The sequence below is a fragment of the Theropithecus gelada genome, chromosome 14 (genome assembly GCF_003255815.1).
Source record: "Theropithecus gelada isolate Dixy chromosome 14, Tgel_1.0, whole genome shotgun sequence".
Classification (NCBI taxonomy): Eukaryota; Metazoa; Chordata; class Mammalia; order Primates; family Cercopithecidae; genus Theropithecus; species Theropithecus gelada.
Genome location: NC_037682.1, coordinates 66,657,851 through 66,677,200, shown reverse-complemented (window position 1 = coordinate 66,677,200; position 19,350 = coordinate 66,657,851). Strand labels below are relative to the sequence as shown.

Genomic DNA, 19,350 nt, shown 5'->3' with positions numbered 1-19,350 from the left:
CCTGAAAGTTCCACCTGAGGTCTTCCTCCACTCTGCCCTCCTGCATTCTGGGCGTCGCGGAGAGTCAGGGGTTAAACCCTGTGGCCCGGGTGGCCCCTTCCCCCTCCGCAGCCCCCTCGCCTCCACTCGGCGCCGCGCCTGGAGCGTCTGTCCGGGAGACCCGCACGAGAGAGGAGGGGAAAAAGTGGGCCTGTTTCTCGGGTGGCCAATCCACCGAGCCCGCGGTGTCCCAGAGGAGGCGCCAGCGCTAGGCCAGCGCCAGGCCGGGCTGCCTGCTTCCCGCGGCAAAGTACAAATGCGCCCGAGCGCGGCGCCTGGAGCCCTTGGCGAACACAGCCGGCCCGCGCTCAGCCTCCCTCCGCGGCCGCCTCGCCGCCGCCGCCGCCGCCGGGACCGCCGCCCCGCCGGGCCCCAGGACCAGGCGGCCCGACCCCGAGCCCACCGAGCAGGGGGCGCCGGCCGCCTCTAGCCCGCGCGCCCGGAACACCCGCTGGTCCCGCGCGCCTCGCCCGGCGCTGCGCGCTCGGCAGACGCCGGTCCTCTCCCTGCTTTCTCCTCCTCTCCCTCTCACCTTCCCCCTTTCTTTGATCGCTTCTCCCTCCTGCTGGACCTTCCTCCGTCTCTCCATCTCTCCCGCCTTTCCCCGCGTTCTCTTTCCACTTTTCTCTTCTTCCTACCTTAGTCCTCTCTTTCTGCCCTCCTTTCCTGCCCACCGCTGCTTCCTGACCCTTCTCCGACCCCGCTCTAGCAGCAGCCCTCCCGAGATCTGTGGGTTGATCTGTGGCCCCTGTGCCTCAGTGTCCTTTTCGTCTCCCTTCCTCCCGACTCCGCTCCCGGACCAGCGGCCTGACCCTGGGGAAAGGAAGGATGGTTCCCGAGGTGAGGGTCCTCTCCTCCTTGCTGGGACTCGCGCTGCTCTGGTTTCCTCTGGACTCCCACGCTCGAGCCCGTAAGTAGACCGGGAGACTGAGTGGGCAGAGGAGGGATGCGGCCCCTGGAATGTGCGGGACAGCGCCAGGACCCGGACCCCAAGCTCTTCTGACAATCGTCCAGGCAGCACCTGTGCCGGAGGGGTGGAGACTCCGTGAGGACCAGTATGGGCTGGGGGACCGGAGGAACTCGGCACGACTCCGAACTGAGAGAGAGCTGCTGCCAGGGACCTGAGGAGGGGCACCGAGGGCAGCGGGGGAGAGGGCAGGGCACTGTGCTTTGGGTTGGGGGAGGACTTACTGTTCCTAGGAGGGAGTGGGCATGTCTGGCTAAGGGTAAGGAGTGTGATGGAGAAGAAAAGGCCTTTTGCCTTTGGAAAGAGTCATTCGACAGAAATGAGAGGTAATTAGGATAACCTTCCCATTCCTTTCTCTCTTTTGATCCTCGCAACTCACCAGTGAGGTGGGTATTATCATTCGCACTTTACAGGTGAGAAAACTTAGGCTGAGTAAGGAGGAGGAACTTGCTAAAACTTACAGAGCCAGTAAGCCATCCAAAGCCAGAACTCTAGTTCCAGATCCCATGCTTTATTCCCCGCCTCACAGTGTCTAGAAGGAACCCTGAATTTGCAGTGTGAGACTGGGAGGAGGCAGGGCACAGTGAGATAGACCAGCGTCTTCACCATCCCAGCCCCGCTGAATGCCAGCTGCTGAGAGGCCGTCATGGAGAGCACCTCTCTGATCCTGGGTTTCCTAATCTATAAAGCGGAAGTAAAAATCCTAGGAGAGTTGATAGGATTAAATTAGAGAAAACAGGTAAAGCGGCTAGCACAAGACTGGCGCTTGATAGCTTCCAAAAAAAATCAGTTCCCAATTATGCTTTTCCAACGTAGATACAGTGTAACATCAAACAGGTTACATCATCAATCTGAGCCTCAGTTTCCTCACTGCCCCCACAATAGGCTGGTGGGCCCCCTACCCATGCCTGGCCAATCTCTTAGAATATTGTGAGGATGGGAAACCAAACCACATTCTCTTAATCAGAAGAAAGGAGCTTCATTCAAACCCTGAAATACCCATAGGGAATCTGAGGCCAACGAGGGGCAGTGGGTTTCTTCAGGTCATACATGGCACAGCCTGCGATTAAGAACCCGCGTTCCCAACTCCTAGTCTGGTGTTCTTTCCTCTCCCCAGCTCAGCTCCTCCATCTATGCCTTTCTTTTGCACGTGACATTCTGGAGCTGGTAGTGCTGGACTTTGTTACAGTCTTGTTTCTACTCATGAGAGCAGGCTGAGTGTCTCTGGCCTGCCAGCAGCATAAGACTCATAGAAGTCTTTCCATTACATAGAACAAGTAATGGAATTAGCTCAGTGTTGGATTCAAGTCCTGGCTGTGCCCCTTATAGCTGTGTGACTTTTGGTAAGTCATAACTTCTCTGAGCCTCAATTTCCTCATCTGTCTAAGAGAGATACTAATCCAGAACTTGAAAGGTTCTCGGAAGGATTAAAGGAGGTAATAAAGTGCCCAGCACAATGCTGTGTAGTCAATAAATATCTCTTCCTCGAACCCTGAGTGTTTCCTCCTAACACCTGCCTTCTATTTCTTAAAAGAGACTTTGCACAGGATACCCTCCATGCCTGCCTCCCATCCACTTCACACCTTGTCCTTAGTCCATGCGATTTTTTCTCCAGATATCATTGCCCTTGATGCATCTTAGAAAGATGTCCTAGAACCAGACTCTTACCCTACCCACACCCTGCTTCTTTGCTTCCTATATCTTGTCAGCTTTTCATGGCCTTGCCTAGGTCATACCTCTTCAAGCAAACTCTCCGTGGTGACTTGATCCAGTCTGATCTCCCTCCTCTGTGCCTCCCTGGCCTTCAGCTCTGTACCTCTCAGCAGGTCCTGCCAGTATTCCATCTCCCTACAGCTTTGTAAATACAGAGCTCCAGACATGTGAGAAAAAGACTTGGAGCCAACTCATTAGGGTGAGGTGGACTGGCACTCATTGGGGAATGTTAAGATTACTGGATGTTAGAACTGGTGAAACTATCAAAAACCATCTGCTTCTACCCATCGATGTACCTATACTTAGAGTTAAATTAAAGCCCAGAAAGGAAGAATGACTTGCCCAAGGTCATACAGCAAATTTATTAAAGAAAAGAACAAAAGCCAGGCACAGTGGTACACACCTGTAGTTCCAGTCACCAGCTACTTGGCAGACTGAGAGGGAGAGGAATCCTTGAGCTCAGGAGTTCAAGGCCAGTCTGGGGAACACAGTGAGACCTCATCTCTTAAAAATAGAATAAAAAAAAAAACAGAACAGACCTGGATCCTGGACCCTGATTTGTCACTTATTGGCTGTGTGAGTTGGGACATACCACTTCTTTATCTGAGCCTCATTTTGTTTAGTGCTGACAACCTATGAATCTAGAAAGGATCCTATAGTCATTTGCCACGAGGCTATTTGAAGGTCTCTTACAAAGGTCCTCATCTTAGTTTCAGTGAGATCTCAAGCCTGTTGTGGGTCAGAAATCTGGTGATGTCTTAGGTGCTTTCAGAAACAGTGCTAACAGATGAAAATTTTCAAGTCTGTATGGTATCAGGCTCCTGAGGTGCCGGAGCCCTGAAGAATGCCAAGGGCCTGTGAACACAGGTAACAATTTGCTCCTCAGGCTATTCAAACAAAATTTATTCTCTCTTTGGTTCTATTTCCAGCCATAGATTGAGCCCTAATCCCAATACAGACTGTTTCAATTCCAGCCACAAGCCAAGCCCTAATCCTCCAACTTTGGCCACAGGTTGAACACCAATTCCACCCCTATACAAGACCCCTTACCCAGGCTGGGTCCCTGACGTGGTTACTGACCAGTACTGGTCCCAGCCCTAGGCTGAGCCACAGACATGGGTGATGCTGGTCACTCTAGACAATCAGCCCTTTGTGGATGAGTGTCCACCAGAGGTCTACTATCTTCTTACCTCCCTCTGCAGTGCTTTCTGCCCTACTCCTCTCAGCTCCTCTCTTTGTTTCACTTCCCTAGTTGTCCCTTGTAGGTGTCTAGTATGTTCTGCTTTCTCTTCCCTCCCTCCATCCAATCCTGCTTTAAGGAGAGAGTCAGTTACCAAGTAAAAACATGGGGCTGGGCGCAGTGGCTCACACCTATAATCTCAGCACTTAAGGCCGAGGTGGATGGATTACTTGAGCCCAGGAGTTTGAGACCAGCCTGAGAAACATATCAAGACCCTCTCTCTAGAAAAAATAAAGAAATTATCCTGGCATGGTGGCACATATCTGTGGTCCCAGCTATTTGGGAGACTGAGGTGGAAGCATTGCTTGAGCCCAGAAGATCGGGGCTGCAGTGAGCGGTGATTGTACCACTACACTCCAACCTGGGTGTCACAGTGAGACCCTGCTCAGAAAAAAAAAAAAAAAAAAAAAAACATCTTTTTTCTTCAAGGGTTTTGTGTATTATGGGAATCCAAGCTTTCATTCCCAGGTGATGGATTCCAGGCCCTAGACTAGATGCAGGCATGGGACAGGAAGGGAGCTCCCATGGTAGGATGTGATGCAGAGGGCAAACCTGGAATCAGAAAGTCAGGGATCCAGCCCTGGCTGTGCCATCAATTCCAACTGTGACCCTGGACAGGTTGCGTTTCTCTGCCTCTCAGTTTTCCCCCCTGTAAAGTAAGATGGTTGGACTCTAGTGAATGATTATTGAGGACAATTCTAGTTTTAACACCTAGTGATTCTAAGTCTCCAAAATCCTAAGATATGGTTGCCTTGATCCCGAGTCCACTCTGGCCTTTCGAATAGGGATGTGGGAGGGTAGTACTCCTGCCCTGCCAGGGAGGAGTGGACAGGCAGACCCTCAAACACCAGAAAAAAAGTGCCTGGATGGCCTGTGGCAGTGGAGGTAGTGGGAGACCGACCAGAGGGGACTCTGCTTTTCTGTTCAGCTTAGCTGCATCCCCATCTACCTGTTCAGGTCTGCATGAGGCAGTGGGGAGCACCTAAGTGAAGGCCTGAAGTCCAGCTCCAGGCTGACCTCCCTGGATCTGACTGGGCCGTTCTGCACCTCTCCTCTCCCACCAGCAGAGGTCTCTGCCTCACTCACTGGCGTGCAGGCTGCTGAGCCTGAGCCCGGCAACAGCTGCGCAGTTGCTCCAGCTGTTGCACCTGTTCCAGGACTGGCCTCTCAAGTTCCCCCGGCCGCCAACCATGGCGCCCGGCTCTGGGAGAGGGACCTTGAATCCTTCATATTCTCAAAGAAAAGGACTGGCGTGACAGTGGTGCCCCTGGAAAGTATAGTACAGAGATCATTTCAGGCGTCCCCCTACCTCTGTCCAGGACCCCATCTTCATTCTTGTACTCAGGAGTTCTTTTTTGTATCTCGTCAGAAGCCTTCTGTTTACAAGTTAAAGCCATTTCTTCTAGTCCTAGTAGGGGATGGGTGTCTCTGTAAGCATTCTCTCCACATCTGACGACTGGCATTGAAGTTTGTGCTGGAGTGAATCAAGCTTAGGTAAGGCCCGATCTCTCTCTGGGACTCAATTTCCCAGAAAGGAAACAGAGGACTAGACGTCTCTGAGTCCCTAGCTTTCTACGATTCTGTGAATCTAAGCATATATGTCCAAGGCAAAAGAGAATGTGAACAGTCCCCACCCTGCTTCCTGTCCTTTAAGAGGTAACAGAGCTGCCTTTCCTGGTTTGACAGTTCTCTCCCTAGAGGCCCTTCTATGCTCCTGTATGTCTGTCATGTGCCAGAGGAAAAAGTCAGATTCAGAGAAATGCAGTTCCTTTCCCCGGGTTGCACAGCTCAGCCCCTGAGGAGCTGAGGCTTTTCTTCTGGTTTCCTTAAGAGGCCTCTCCCATCGGGTGCCAGAGCCCAGAGCAGGGCTTATGTCTCAGAGGGGAGCAAGTTTGTTTGTGTGAAGAGGGGATTATAAATAAATAGAGAAAGTATGGCTGTGTGGGTGTGAGGGAAGAGATGTAAACGTTCTACATTCCTGGGCAGGCTGGCTCACTCAGGTTTCCTGAGTTCTTGCAGGCTGGGGACAGGCCAGCCACAATTCCAGACCTCTCTCCTCTCACCCCGGCCCCTCCTGATGCCCTTTCCATGGTCTTGTCCAGCCTCCTCTCCAGCCCAGAAGCTTCTTTCTAGTTGTCTTTTCTGCTTCCTATTGGGGAAGAATTCTCAACCGCACTAACCCCTCCTAACTGACCCCATAAAAGACCTTTTATCACAGCATGAGAGTTTCAAGCCAGACTGTGGGATGAACTTGGAACTTGGATGGAGACAGTTTGGAAATTTTGACTTATGTGTGAAGATCATGGAATCACTCATCCCCTTAGCTGCTCTGGGCTCCTGACCTTTTTGTACATGTTGTCATTTGGTTTGGCCAGTGGTTTGAGCATTCAGATGGCAGGGGGCTGGAAAGTGGGGGTTGTCAGAAGCTAATTTCTGTTGGGTGGCAAGGTAAAAGTGCTGAAAGGGAATTGGCCCTCTTCCCATATAATGAACTACTCCTTTTGTTTTTTTGTTTTTTTTTTTTTTGAGACGGAGTCTTGCTCTGTCGCCCAGGCTAGAGTGCTGTGGCCGGATCTCAGCTCACTGCAAGCTCCGCCTCCCGGGTTCCCGCCATTCTCCTGCCTCAGCCTCCCGAGTAGCTGGGACTACAGGCGCCCGCCACCTCGCCCAGCTAGTTTTTTGTATTTTTTAGTAGAGACGGAGTTTCACCGTGTTAGCCAGGATGATCTCGATCTCCTGACCTCGTGATCCGCCCGTCTCGGCCTCCCAAAGTGCTGGGATTACAGGCTTGAGCCACCGCGCCCGGCCTTCCTTTTGTTAAAGAAAGAGGCTTCCAGGGCCAGGCGCGGTGGCTCAAGCATGTAATCCCAGCACTTTGAGAGGCTGTGGGGGGTGGATCATGAGGTCAAGAGATTGAGATCATCCTGGCCAACATGGTGAAACTCTTGTCTCTACTAAAAATACAAAAATTAGCTGGGCGTGGTGGCTCGCACCTGTAGTCTCAGCTACTTGGGAGGCTGAGGCAGTAGAATAGCTTGAACCTGGGAGGCGGAGATTGCAGTGAGGCGAGATTGTGCCACTGTACTCCAGCCTGGTGACAGAGCAAAAAAAAAAAGAAAAAAAAAAAAAGAATGAAAGAGGCTTCCAGGATTAAGGACCATCAATTGGCTCCTCTTCCAGAATCTCTCCCTCTTTGTTAACTCTGTTCTTTCATCATTGATTTTGTTCATCAGGCACCAAATCTATCTATGTAGGCTCTGCATTGAGCACAAAACTTAATGAGATCTGGTCCTGGCTCTCAAGAAGGTCACAGTTTAGTTAGGAAGCAAAGCTTACTTAAGAAGTACCTCTAATCCATTTGTGATGAGCATTGTAATGAGGGCTGAACTCAGTTCTGCAGGAAAGGCCAGTGGCTGGAAGTTTGGGGCCGCTTCACAAAAAGGGTAGCATCTAAGCTGGCTTTTGAAGAATGGGAAGGAGTTGGTCAAACATTGGAGATGGAGAATCCCATTCCAGGTAGAGGAAACAGCATGTTTGAAGGCACAGTAGGAGGAGGCCTGGGGGCTGGTGGAAGAGTGAGGAATTTAGCAAGAGGAGATGAGGCTGAAGACAGGGCCACCACAGAAAGTTTTGCTGGAAAAGCAGGCAGGAGCCAGCTCATGATAGGCTTGGGATGACACAGTGACATTTAGAATCTGTCTGGTAAACATTGCTGTCCAGAATTCAGATTAGATCAACTAAGTCCAGTCACTTTAAGTCTGTTGAGACGGGTAAAGAGCTTTAGCTGTGGCCTATCCAAGTGGACACTTCCTGTGGGAAAGGGAGCTAGTGTCTAGCACTTTGTATATGCCAAAGAGAAGCCTCCATGTCCTTCATGAACCACATCCACTCCCACCTCTGTGCCTTTGCATCTAGTACCTACTGCCTAAGAAGTCCTTCCCCTCCTGCATCTTGTTAATTTCTCCAAGATCCAACTCAGGCATGTTCCTAGAAAAGCCTCGCCTGAAGACCCTGTGCTCATACCATCATAGCGTTTGTCAGACTGAATGTATTGTATCTATATGTCTTCTTCACTAGGCTGTGAGCTCCTTCAGGAGGTGACTTTGTTTTATTTAAGTCATGTACCAGGCCCATGGATGTGTATAATATTTGACATACAAAAAGTTCAATAAATAAATGATAATGGGAAGTAATATTACTGTAGCAGTCCCCCTGTATTCATGGTTTCAATTTCTGAGGTCTCAGTTACCTATGATTAACCTTGGTCCAAAATATTACATTGGAAATTCCAGAAATAAAGAATTCATACGTTTTAAGTTGCACATCATTCTGAGTGGCATAGTGAATTCTGTTGCCATTGCTCTGTGTCCCATCCAGAACGTAAATCATCCCTTTTCCCGTGTGTCCACACTGTAGATGCTCCCCACCTGTTAATCACTTAGTAGCTGTCTCAGTGATCAGATCAACTGTTGAAGCATTGCAGGGCTTGTGTTCAAGGAATCCTTATTTTACTTCATAATGGCGCCAAAGCATGAGTAGCAATGCCAGCAATTTGGATATGCCAAAGAGAAGCCATAAAGTGCTTTCTTTAAGTAAAAAGGTAGAAGTTCTCAATTAATAAGGAAAGGAAAAAAATGATATAGTGAGTTTGCTAAGATCTACAGTAAGGGTGAATCTTCTATCTGTGAAATTGTAAAGAAGGCAAAAGAAATCTATGCATGGTCTATCTAGGGTTCAGTACAAACTGTGGTTTCAGGCATCCACTGGGGGTCTTGGAATGTATCACCAAGGATAAGGGGGGACTACTGTATTACTAATGATAATAATGTTTACTGCCTGTTATGCCAAGTGCCCCACACTCACATATGTGTTCAGTCCCGAAACCTCAATCCTGTCCTTGACGGCTCCTTTGCCCTCTCCACCCATATCCTATCCAGTCTGTCCCAAAGCCTGCCCATTGTACCTCCTAGGTGTTTCTCAAATCTGTACTTTTGCCCATCAGCACAACTTCCATCTTCGTACAGGTCCAGCATGATCTCAAAGCAGGATGACTGCAACAGCCCCTCCGTGGTCTCTCTGCCTCCAGTCTTGCCCTCCAATTAGTTCTCCATTCCTGTGAGCACAGTGGTGATTCTAAAATGCAAATCTGATCATGGGACTGCCCAGTTTAAAGCTTTTCCATGGCTTTCCTTTGCCTCCTGGGCTCTCAAAGCCCTCCATAAGCCTCTGCTTCTCTTTCCAGACTGGTCTCTTGCCTCTCACGTCTGCCTTCCCATTCTCTCCAACTTCTGAGCCACTTTCATCTCTGTATCCCCGCCCAAGGTCTGTGGGCATGAGGCGAGTTGAGGCAGACTGATCTGGCTTGTGGGTGGGGCTAGAAGAATGTAGGAGGCCACCAGAATCAGGGTTGGTGCAATTGTAAATGAGACCAGGGAGATTTGGCCTTAGTGTGTGCTATGATGTTCGTCCCCTAATAGGTGCCTGGCGATGACCACAGAGAGTTCTGGGAGTCAAAGAAACACCACAGGAAACAAACTATTAAGGGATTAAGAAAGTCTGGGGTCAGTGCCCAGATCTGGTTTTTTTAAAAACCTATTTAGTTGAGCACATAATACATGTCAGCACTAGGTGTATTACATATATTATCTAACTTAATTCTACAGTAATTCTGAGAGGTAAAGATTGTTACTAGTTCCATTTAATAGATGTGGAAACAGAGGCCCCCAATGGTTAGGTAACTTGTCTAAATTCAGGCTGCAAATAAAAGCCAAATCCACAATTTGAACCCCTGCCAATCTGACTCCAAAAGGTCCCTGAGAAAAGGCATGCTTGGTCTCTGAGATGGGGAGGGATGCATGGGGACAGGTGGGATGAGACGTGGTGGTGGGGAGGGAGAGGAATCAGGGCAGGTCCAAGGCCAGGGTAGGGGTGGGAACGCCACAGAGGACCAAAGGGAGTGTATGGGAAAGGAGTGAGATGTGAGACAAACTTTACCTCCTTCACACTCAGGTGACACTCCTGTGTCACTCAGGACTGGCCCTACTGGTTCCCTGAACTTCATCCTAACCGACTTTGGAGGTTCTGAGAGCCTAGGATGTATGAGACCATCAACACATCCAAGAATCATAGAATCTTGCAATGATCAAATCTTAGAACCACAGCATTGGACAATTCTAGAAGCTTTGTATTCTAAGGAAATATAGGTTCTTAGAAACATGGAATTCTCAAAATCCTGAATCTTAGAATCCTAGAATTTTGGAGTCTTCAAATGTTGAAATCATGGATTCATAAACTATGCAGAAAATCTTTCAAGATCATAGCTTACCCCCTTCTCTTATTTTGCAGATGGGAAACTGAGGCTCAGAGAAAGGAGGATGAGTCTCTGAATGTCACACAGTGAAGTTGTGGCTTAAAGAACTAAAACTGTTTCCACCGGCCATGTTCAAGGGCTGGGGCTAGTGCCAGCACTGCAGAAACTGAGGCGGCCTGTCGCCGCCTGGCAGTTCTTCCTCCTGCTTGGTTTTGGCATGGCCGTGGGCACTCATCTCACTTGAGAGAGCTCCAGGCCATGCCACCCTTCCTTGTGCCTGTCACCTTCTAGGGTATGGTGGGGTGGGGATTGTGGCCACTGGAGGCCTCCTGCCAGGCCCCCCACATTCTCAGCCTCTGCCAGGTCTATCGGTGGGGGGAAGGGGCCTTCTGCCTGGGCATTAGCTGAGACACTCTTTCTGTCTTCATGCTCTGAGCAGGCGGTGAGGTGAAGGGGGTGCCAACTGGCACAGAGGCCTGGGCTCCAGGGCCGCCCCAAGGAAGGTAAGACAGGGTTTCTTCAGCAACAGGCTGAGACCTAAGGTGGTGGCAGTGTTGCAATCGCCCCCTCCCTGGTGGGAGGAGGGGACTGAGGAAGAAAGACATTATTCACTCCTTGGAGAGTTGGGCTGGCTCTGACCAGCACCCCAGCTGGGCCCGTGTCCCACCCTCTCTGCCAGTGGAGGCTGAGAGATAAACACAGCTCATTTGATACGGGCCAGCCGGGCCTTGCTGGCTTGCTGGGAATGTGAGCTCCACTTTGGGGAGCTGGGAAGGGAATGGCGAGGGAACTAAGTCATGTGTTCCTACTCTCAGCGACCCTCAAAGCACAGACTGAAGGCATCATGACAGCAGTCTCAAATCTTTGTTCTAGGAGGCCCAAGAGGGCAGAGTAGGAGCAATGTGAGGAACCAGAGAGAGGCCAACTCCAGCTCCTTACAAAGAAAACCTTCTAATGGTTAGGAATGGCCCATGAGCTCCTGTTCCCTGAAGGCGTGTGTCAGGCAGGGGCTGCACGCCAGCCCAGCCCCCAGTGCTGAGAGGGAATTCCTGCACTGAATGTGAGCTCTCCGCTCACCCCACCGAACTCATTACTGCTTTCAATGCTCTGCAATTCTGTTTCAAAGTCTAAGAGAATGTGATTTAGGAAGTGTGAGAACCCATGTTTCCAAGATGCTTGACTCTGGAAAATGAGGAGGAGGCATGAGAGGCAACTTCTCCATTTTAGACCAACAGGGGACTAAAAGAATAAGCTAGGGAGTTGGGGATGGTGGCCGGTGGGGCAGAGAGAGAAGGCAGTTGAGCCTTTAGGCCCTGGAATTGGGTAAAAAGCCATAGGAGATGAGTTGAAGAGAAAGGAGCTCTGCTTTGGAGTTAGGAGTCCTGGGTTGAAATCCTAGCGGAGGACTTTAGGCAAGTGGCATAGCATCTGTGAGCCTTCTCATAATTGTGGTAACAGTCACAAAGCCACTGCAAGACGGATACTGTCATCTATTCCGGAAGATGACAATGTCCATTTTGCAGTGGCTTTGTGATTGTTACCACAATTATCATAATAATAGCATTCAACTAAGGGTCAGAAACCGGACTGGGTAAGCACTTTACAAGCGTTATCTAATTTAATGGTCAAAACAACCATGTTAATGAGATAACTAACTTCTGTAAGGAGTTCGGCAAAGAGAAGATAGTCAATAAATGTTGGTTCCCTTCTCCATATTTCAGTCTCGTTTAATTCAACAAACCTTTGCTGGCACTTAGCTTGTGCTGGGCCTCCCAGTTCCTCCTGAAAAGAGCTCAGGCAATGGAATGTTTTTCCCTGCTGGCGTGAAGATCACCAGGTACCTGTGTAGAGGAGGGTTGGCGAGGATAGGGTGGGAGGCAGAGGGGCGGGGCACAAGGCTGCAGTGCTGGGCTGGGAGGTCTAACCCAGGGCTGGGGATAAGTGGGTAGGATGTGGGAGCAGGACTGGATCAATAGGTTACGAGAGGTGAGAGAGGCAGAGGTTTCAGGAATGCAGGATTGTAGGAGAGATAGCCAACCCATGGAACAAATGATTTTAGTAATTCTTAGAAGCATTCATCCAGATATTGACAACTGACGTACGATTGCAAAAAAGTCCATTGATGTGCCAATCACAAATCACAGTAGTAGCAACGACCATTTTTAAAGATACTTGAAAGTCAGTTTCCTGCAACCTTTCCATCATGGCTCACCAAAATATAAGGACATAGAAAAGTGTGAAAGCAAGAAAGCTCCCAGCACCATGGCCTTGGGGCCCATCCCTGCCAACCCTCCTCTACACAGGTGCCTGGTGATCGTCACACCAGGAGGGCTTTGTTCAAAAGGTAGGCTACAGGACCCAGAGAATATGTGTACACGTGTGTGTGTGTGTGTGTGTGTGTGTGTGTGTATAGGGGAGCGGGATGAGAGAGGAAAGAGGGGTGGGAAGGGAGGGAAAGGTGTGGTGATGTACTAAATAAGCCAAATGGGACAAATAAAAAGGAAACAAGCGTGACTGTGAGGGCAGAGGAACGTGGGACTGAGTCAGGAGACTGATGCTGTCATCCCTGCCCGGTGACTGACTTGCTGTGTGGCCCTCAGGTGTAACTTACCCTCTCTGGGCCTCATTCATCTAATCATAATAATTAATGTTACCATGATATAAATCTGTACAGCATTTCATTGCTTGATTCCCTAACTGCCCTGTGAGATAAGCATTAAGGTTCAGAGACAGTGGCATGCCCAGTGTCACACAGTAAGTGTGTGGTCAAGCTGAGATTCAAACTCAGACCTTCTGGCCCCCTGCCTAGGAGAGCACGTCCAGTTGTCCAGCAGATTCTCTTTTGCCTGAGTGGCCCAGATGACATCTCTTCTAGAGCTAGAAAGAAGGAGAAATGAGACAGGGTCTTTGGGCTGGAGTGTCCTGGGACTAACATGGCACTGGTCGGTTTGCCAGGCCCAGACATGTTCTGCCTTTTCCATGGAAAGAGATACTCCCCTGGCGAGAGCTGGCACCCCTACTTGGAGCCACAAGGCCTGATGTACTGCCTGCGCTGTACCTGCTCGGAGGTAGGTTCCTCTGGTCACCTTGCCACCTGTGTCGGGGATATCTGAGAACCCTCCAGAGAAGTCACTCCAGAGGGAGGACCAGGCCTTCTAGAACTGTGCTGTCAGCAGCAGCTGAGGGACTTGGGAAAAGCCATTTCACTACTGAGTACTCAATATATAGGATTAGATGGCTACTGTGTACCTCCCAAAGATAAGTCACACAAACATTAGTGGCTGGGTTGGGATGAGGACCCGGGTCTCCCATCTCACATTCCAGCTTTCTTTCCACCTCATAGTGGTGCCAGTCTCCCTGCCTCCCATGCAGCCCAAGACAGAGCCTTTTTTACCTTATCTGCCATTCCCTCCTTCTCATGTACTATTTCCTCCAGCCACTTCGGCCCTGCCTTAGGATGTGTCCCCACCTCCACTAGCCCAATTACTTATTCCTCAGGGATTTGCCCAAATGGGAAAATGACCTCCACCTGGAAGAATTTGCTTCTTCTGGGATCCCACAGAAGTTTCTCTGCCCCTTTCTCCTATCACTATTGACCAGGCAGCATAGTTACTGCCCCTCCTAGACTGAACCTCTGAGACTAGGACTTGCTGGGCCCTCACTCATGCCTGGCATGATTCCCTGCCAAAGGCTGAACCACCTGAGGTAGAGACCATGTCTTTGTTTTCCATCTCCTCCCACCCCACCGTACCCCATAACAATCCAGCACCTCCACAGGGCCTTGCAAAATCAACTGTGTAGAATGAATGAGACCCCATGTGGTCCAGAATTCACAAGCAAGATATGAGATTGGAGGGGTAGAAGAGGAGGAAGTGGCTTAGAAGGCTTGAAAAACCCTTGGTTTTAGCTCAGCTGCCTGGAACCCAGTGTGGATGTCCCCAGCTTTCTTTGTCTGGGTGTTGGTGCTTGGAGGGAGGGGTAGCTAGCTCCTAGCCCGAGCCAGCCTCCCAGCCCCTCTCTTTCCCTGCACAGAGCCAAGAGAGGAATGCGGAAGGCCTCTAAGAGTCTCCCTTGTTAAAACAGAGCCCTCTGGGGTGGGAGCAGACAGAGCTCGGGAAGCGATCCTGTGGGGTGGCGGAGGGGTGGCTTAGCCCCCTCCTGACTTTGACACTGGGGTCCCACTCCTCCTAGGGTCTTTCCCCCGACTCACCACTGCTTCTACCGTGTTGGCCCCAAGTAGAAATGGGGACACAACCCCCATCATCACTGCCTCCCCTCGATTTGCCTTGGCACATCTGAGGCCAATCAGCCTTTTCAAGAAGGACTTGATGAAATATAGCCAGAGAACAGAAAGGAAATCATAACAGAAAATTCCAGACATATCATGTGGTCCAGTTGACAAAGTCCAAGTTTTTTGAGCCATTGGAGTTAATTCATTTCTCCTTTCCCAGAGTTCACACACAGTTTCCTCAACCCAGAGGACTTGTGCTGTTATCTGCAAAATATACCCTCAATCCCTCCACTTCTCTCCACCATCACTGCTCCCCGTAATCCAAGCCACCATCATCTGTCATCTCTTTCCTGGGCTGCCACACAAGTCTCCTAATGGGTCTTCCTGTTTCCCCCTCTAAATCCATCCTCCATGTGGCAGGGAGAATGGTCTTTTTTTTTTTTTTTTTTTTTTTTTTTGAGACAGGGTCTCACTCTGGTACCCAGGCTGGAGTGCAGTGGTGCGATCTCAGCTCACTGCAGCCTTGACTTCCCAGGCTGAGGCAATGCTCCCACCTCAGCCACCTGAGTAGCTAGGACCACAGGTGCATGCCACCATGCCCAGCTAATTTTTGTATTTTTTGTAGAGACAGGATTTCACCAGGTTGCCCAGGCTGGTCTCAAACTCCTCAGCTCAAGAAATCCATCCGCCTCACTCAGCCTCCCAAAGTGCTGGGATTACAGGAGTGAGCCACCGTGCCCTGTGAGAATGGTCTTTTCTCAGCATGAAACTGATCATGTCATTCCGCTCTTAAAACCCTCCAGTAACAGATGATGAACTCATTGACAGGCATGCAGAGACTGTGTGCTGATTGTCATGTTCTGATTTAGGGAAAAAAGGAGAGAAAAGAAAAAAAAAACCTCCAGTAGCTTTTCGTTGGACTTAAAGTAAAATTCAAATTCCCTGCTGAGGGCTCTGCTTCTGTCTTATTCTCCAATTTATTTTCTTTTCTTTTCTTTTCTTTTTTTGAGATGGAGTCATGCTCTGTCACCAGGCTACCAGGCTGGAGTGCAGTGGAGCAATCTCGGCTCACTGCAACCTCCGCCTCCCAGGTTCAAGTGATTCTCCTGCCTCAGCCTCCTGAGTAGCTGGGACTACAAGCACCCGCTGCCACGCCCAGCAAATTTTTGTATTTTTAGTACAGACAGAGTTTCACCACCTTGGCCAGGATGATCGCCATCTCTTGACCTCATGATCTGCCCGCCTCGGCCTCCCAAAGTGCTGGGATTACAGGCATGAGCCACCGCGCCTGGCCTTATTCTCCAATTTCATTTCATACCTGCTCCCTCTGCTGCAGCCACACTGACCTCTGTCAGTTTTTCCAACACTTGAGCTTCATTCCAACTTATTTCCTCCACTTGGAATGTTCTTCCCTCAGATCTTCTCACGAACAGTTCCTTCTGATCTCCCAGTTCATAACACAAATGTTACCTCCTTATAAGGCCTTCCCTGACAGCTGTTTCTAACAGAGTCTACCCCTATTAATTAAATAATATTCCTCTATTTATTTATTTATTATTGATTGATTGATTGATTTTGAGACAGAGTCTCACTCTGTCACCCAGGCTAGTACAGTGGCACGATCTCGGCTCACTACAAACTCTGCCTCCCAAGTTCAAGTGATTCCCATGCCTCAACCTTCTGAGTAGCTGGGATTATAGGCACGTACCACCACGCCAGGCTAATTTTCATATTTTTAGTAGAGACGGGGTTTTACCATGTTGTCTAGCTGGTCTCAAACACCTGACCTCAAGCTATCTGCCCACCTTGGCATCCCAAAGTGCTGGGATTACAGGTGAGAGCTACCATACCAGGTCCTCTAGTTTATTATATATCATAAATTTAACATCTGAAATCTTCTTGTTCCTACTTGTTTACTTTTTTTCTTTCTTTTTTTTTTTTTTTTTGAGATGGAGTCTCACTCTGTCACCCAGGCTAGAGTGCCATGGCATAATCTCAGCTCACTGTAACCTCCACTCCCGGGTTTAAGCAATACTTCTGCCTCAGCCTCCCAAGTAGCTGGGATTACAGGTGGGCTACTACTGCCTGGCTAATTTTTGTATTTTTAGTAGAGACAGGGTTTTGCCCTGTTGGCCAGGATGGTCTCGAACTCCTGACCTTAAGTGATCCTCCCACCTCAGCCTCCCAAAGTGCTGGGATTACAGGCGTGAGCCACTGTGCCCGGCCCTTGCTTACTTCTTTAATAGTCTATCTTTCACTGCTAGGATGTGAGCTCCGGGAGGGCAGAAACCTTGTTGGTCCCACTCACTGCTACATCCCTAGTGCTCAGAAGAGGGCCTGGCACCCAGTAGACCTGCAGCAAATATTGAGTATGAATGAGTCCACACCTACCCACCAGAGGCAGCTCAGCATTGTGGAAAGTGCACGGGCCCTGGTGACAGTTTTTACCTGCTGTGTGATCTTAGGCAACTTAACCTTTCAAGGCTCTTTTCTCATTTAAAAAGTGTGACTAATACTATGGTACCTACCTCTAGGGGTGTTGAGAATATAAAGTGGGATGATTTTTATATAATATAAAGGCCCTACCTCAGTAGCTACTCAATAAATGGAGGCTATGACTTCCTGAGAGGTTCCCTGTGACTGCAAAGGGCTTTTCCACGGTGGAAGTGCCTTACCTGCCCTTTCACCACTAACCTGTCTCCATCCTATTTCCTGCTTCGTGGTGCTAATAATAATCACCATCCTTGGCTCCTCCAAGGCCAGAATCAAGAGACCGATTCTAACTCTTCAGGCCACACAGTCCCTTGCACTCCATCCTAGTTTCTCATCTGGGAGCCTCAGATGTCTAGCGTCTAGTTTATCCTCTAGACATTTATTAATCCCCCATGTGTGTTGGGACTCTAAAAGGCCCCTATTAGAGCTTAGCCCAATTCTGTGGACTCTGGGATGCCCCTTAGCACTGACTAGTCCTTGCAATTACCTCTGGCCATCTTGGGAAGCAGTGACCCCAGAAGGTATAGGGCCATTCAAGGGCCTTCCATGGGGCAAGAGGCTGCCTCTGAAGTGCTATCAGGGAACTCAGGTCCAGGGAGAGGGCAGGGGGAAGGAACCAGGGGGAGAAGGGGAGAAGCGGGGCTAGAAACAAACTTTGCCAACCTCAGAATCGTGAACAAAGCAGGCTCCATTCATCTAGGAGAGGACCATCGACCCCTCCTTTCCTTACTCTCATTTATTCACTCACTCATGTATTCATTCAGACTCCAGCAGCCACTAACTTGGAGCAAGGCCCTATGCCTACTATTCTTTGGAATTCGTGGTTGAATTGGTGACACAGGTGTAAATGGTTCATCACAATACAGCAGAGTGACCCTTGTAACAGAGTGAAGAACAAGGTGCGGGAAGGCTGAGGGGCCAAAGAAAAACTGCCTGGAGAGCTGGGAAGACCCCCAAAAGGGGTGGTGGCCACTATCCATCAGTTTCTGCTTGTCTCTTTCTGCGTACATTCCCCTGCCCACTTCTCTCACTTGCTATACTTGAAAAAGAGAAGGAACTTCAGGCCTCTCCTTCGGTGATGCCAACTTCAAAGGCTTTGTGCAGGATTACCCAAACCTCCCAGAGATTTAGGGGCTGGATTATAAAGCCATCCATCTTCTCTACATCAGGTGTTTTGTCTCACACCCCCTCCCGGTCACATGTCCTCATGTTTCGTTCCTTTCTTGACCACAAGGCTCAGGCCCAGGGTTAAAAGGACCAAGCCCCAGAGTTAAAATAGTGCAGTCAAAGCATCAAGATCAATGTCAAACAACTCTAGGCTTTTCCTTGTCTTTCTCTGTGAAGGGGACACAGTGTTTGAGCAAGTCCATGAACAGGTCTGACCTCCTCCAGGGTAGAGGAGGCACATGGATGTGTGGGCCAAGTGAGATCCCCTTGGTGGGCAGGAACGGGGAAGGACTGGGCACACTTGAGTTCATTGTTTTCAGTCCAATCACAGGCTTACTACAAGTACAGACTTCTGCAGTTGGGGTGGGAGTTTTGGGAAAGGACAGGTACAGGTGGAAGATGATGGTTCTTTGAACCAGGGCTGACCCTTGTGTCCCCTTCAGAGCGCCCATGTGAGTTGTTACCGCCTCCACTGTCCGCCTGTCCACTGCCCCCAGCCTGTGACAGAGCCACAGCAGTGCTGTCCCAGGTGTGTGGGTAAGTAGCCATGCTCCTCCCCATCGTCCACTGACCTTTCTCCTACTCCCAGTGTAGCCCTCTAGCTGAGGGAGAACTCTGCAAGGAGAGGGGCAGTCTCTACCCATCAGAGGTGTAGACACACAAAGGTGCTCAAGGGAGGAAATATCCCAGATCCGCAGGCAGTGCTGGGGTAGCAGAGACTTCGTGTCCTTAAGTAGGTGTGCCTGGCAGGGGAGGGAGGACATGCAGAAAGTAGCTGCAGGAAACAGGGCCTTGCTTGGCCTGCTGACTGGCACACTTGGGCTCTTGTCTCTCTCGGGCCTGCCAGAGCTGGAGGGTATGGGCGCAGTCTGGGAAGTGAAGGTGAGTGATCTTGGGATTGAAGGTCCTATGGGGAGACCCTAGAATTACCACTGGGGGGCTGAGAAGGACTAAAGGAGTCAGGCCCTGTTCTCTGAGATTCCTCGCACTGCTGAGATTCAGGGACTCTGTGTGTCCTGATGCTCAATGTCTATGATTCCATGATTTTAAGATTCTAAGCCTCTGAGAATGAGATTCCAGGAAGAAGAGGTCAGAGAAAGGAGAGGTGGTCTGGGAAGAAACTGGCAAAAGCAAGTGTCCAGTGAGGGGCAGTTAGAGGGGAGGCCAACTTGGAGGTGGGAGGGGAGGTT

General features: G+C 49.9%; 1 protein-coding gene and 1 non-coding gene across 7 annotated transcripts in view; both read left to right on the top strand.

Moving 5' to 3' along the window:
• The first annotated feature begins 363 nt into the window (after nucleotides 1–363).
• Nucleotides 364–19,350, top strand: part of CHRDL2 (chordin like 2) — a 34,947-nt gene continuing 15,960 nt past the window's right edge. For 2 of the 6 annotated variants that reach the window (XM_025357233.1, XM_025357232.1), the window contains exons 1-3: nucleotides 364–949; nucleotides 13,225–13,337; nucleotides 18,604–18,697. In XM_025357233.1, the coding sequence (XP_025213018.1) occupies nucleotides 868–949; nucleotides 13,225–13,337; nucleotides 18,604–18,697 (289 nt within the window). In that variant the 5' untranslated portion in view covers nucleotides 364–867. Of the gene's footprint in view, nucleotides 950–12,756; nucleotides 13,338–18,603; nucleotides 18,698–19,350 lie in introns of those variants that run through there. The other 4 variants (XM_025357236.1, XM_025357235.1, XM_025357234.1 and 1 more) reach the window with 3 other exon arrangements.
• Nucleotides 15,305–15,367, top strand: LOC112607476. Its single transcript, XR_003115817.1, has one exon. It is a non-coding gene; the product is annotated as a small nucleolar RNA SNORD43 (small nucleolar RNA).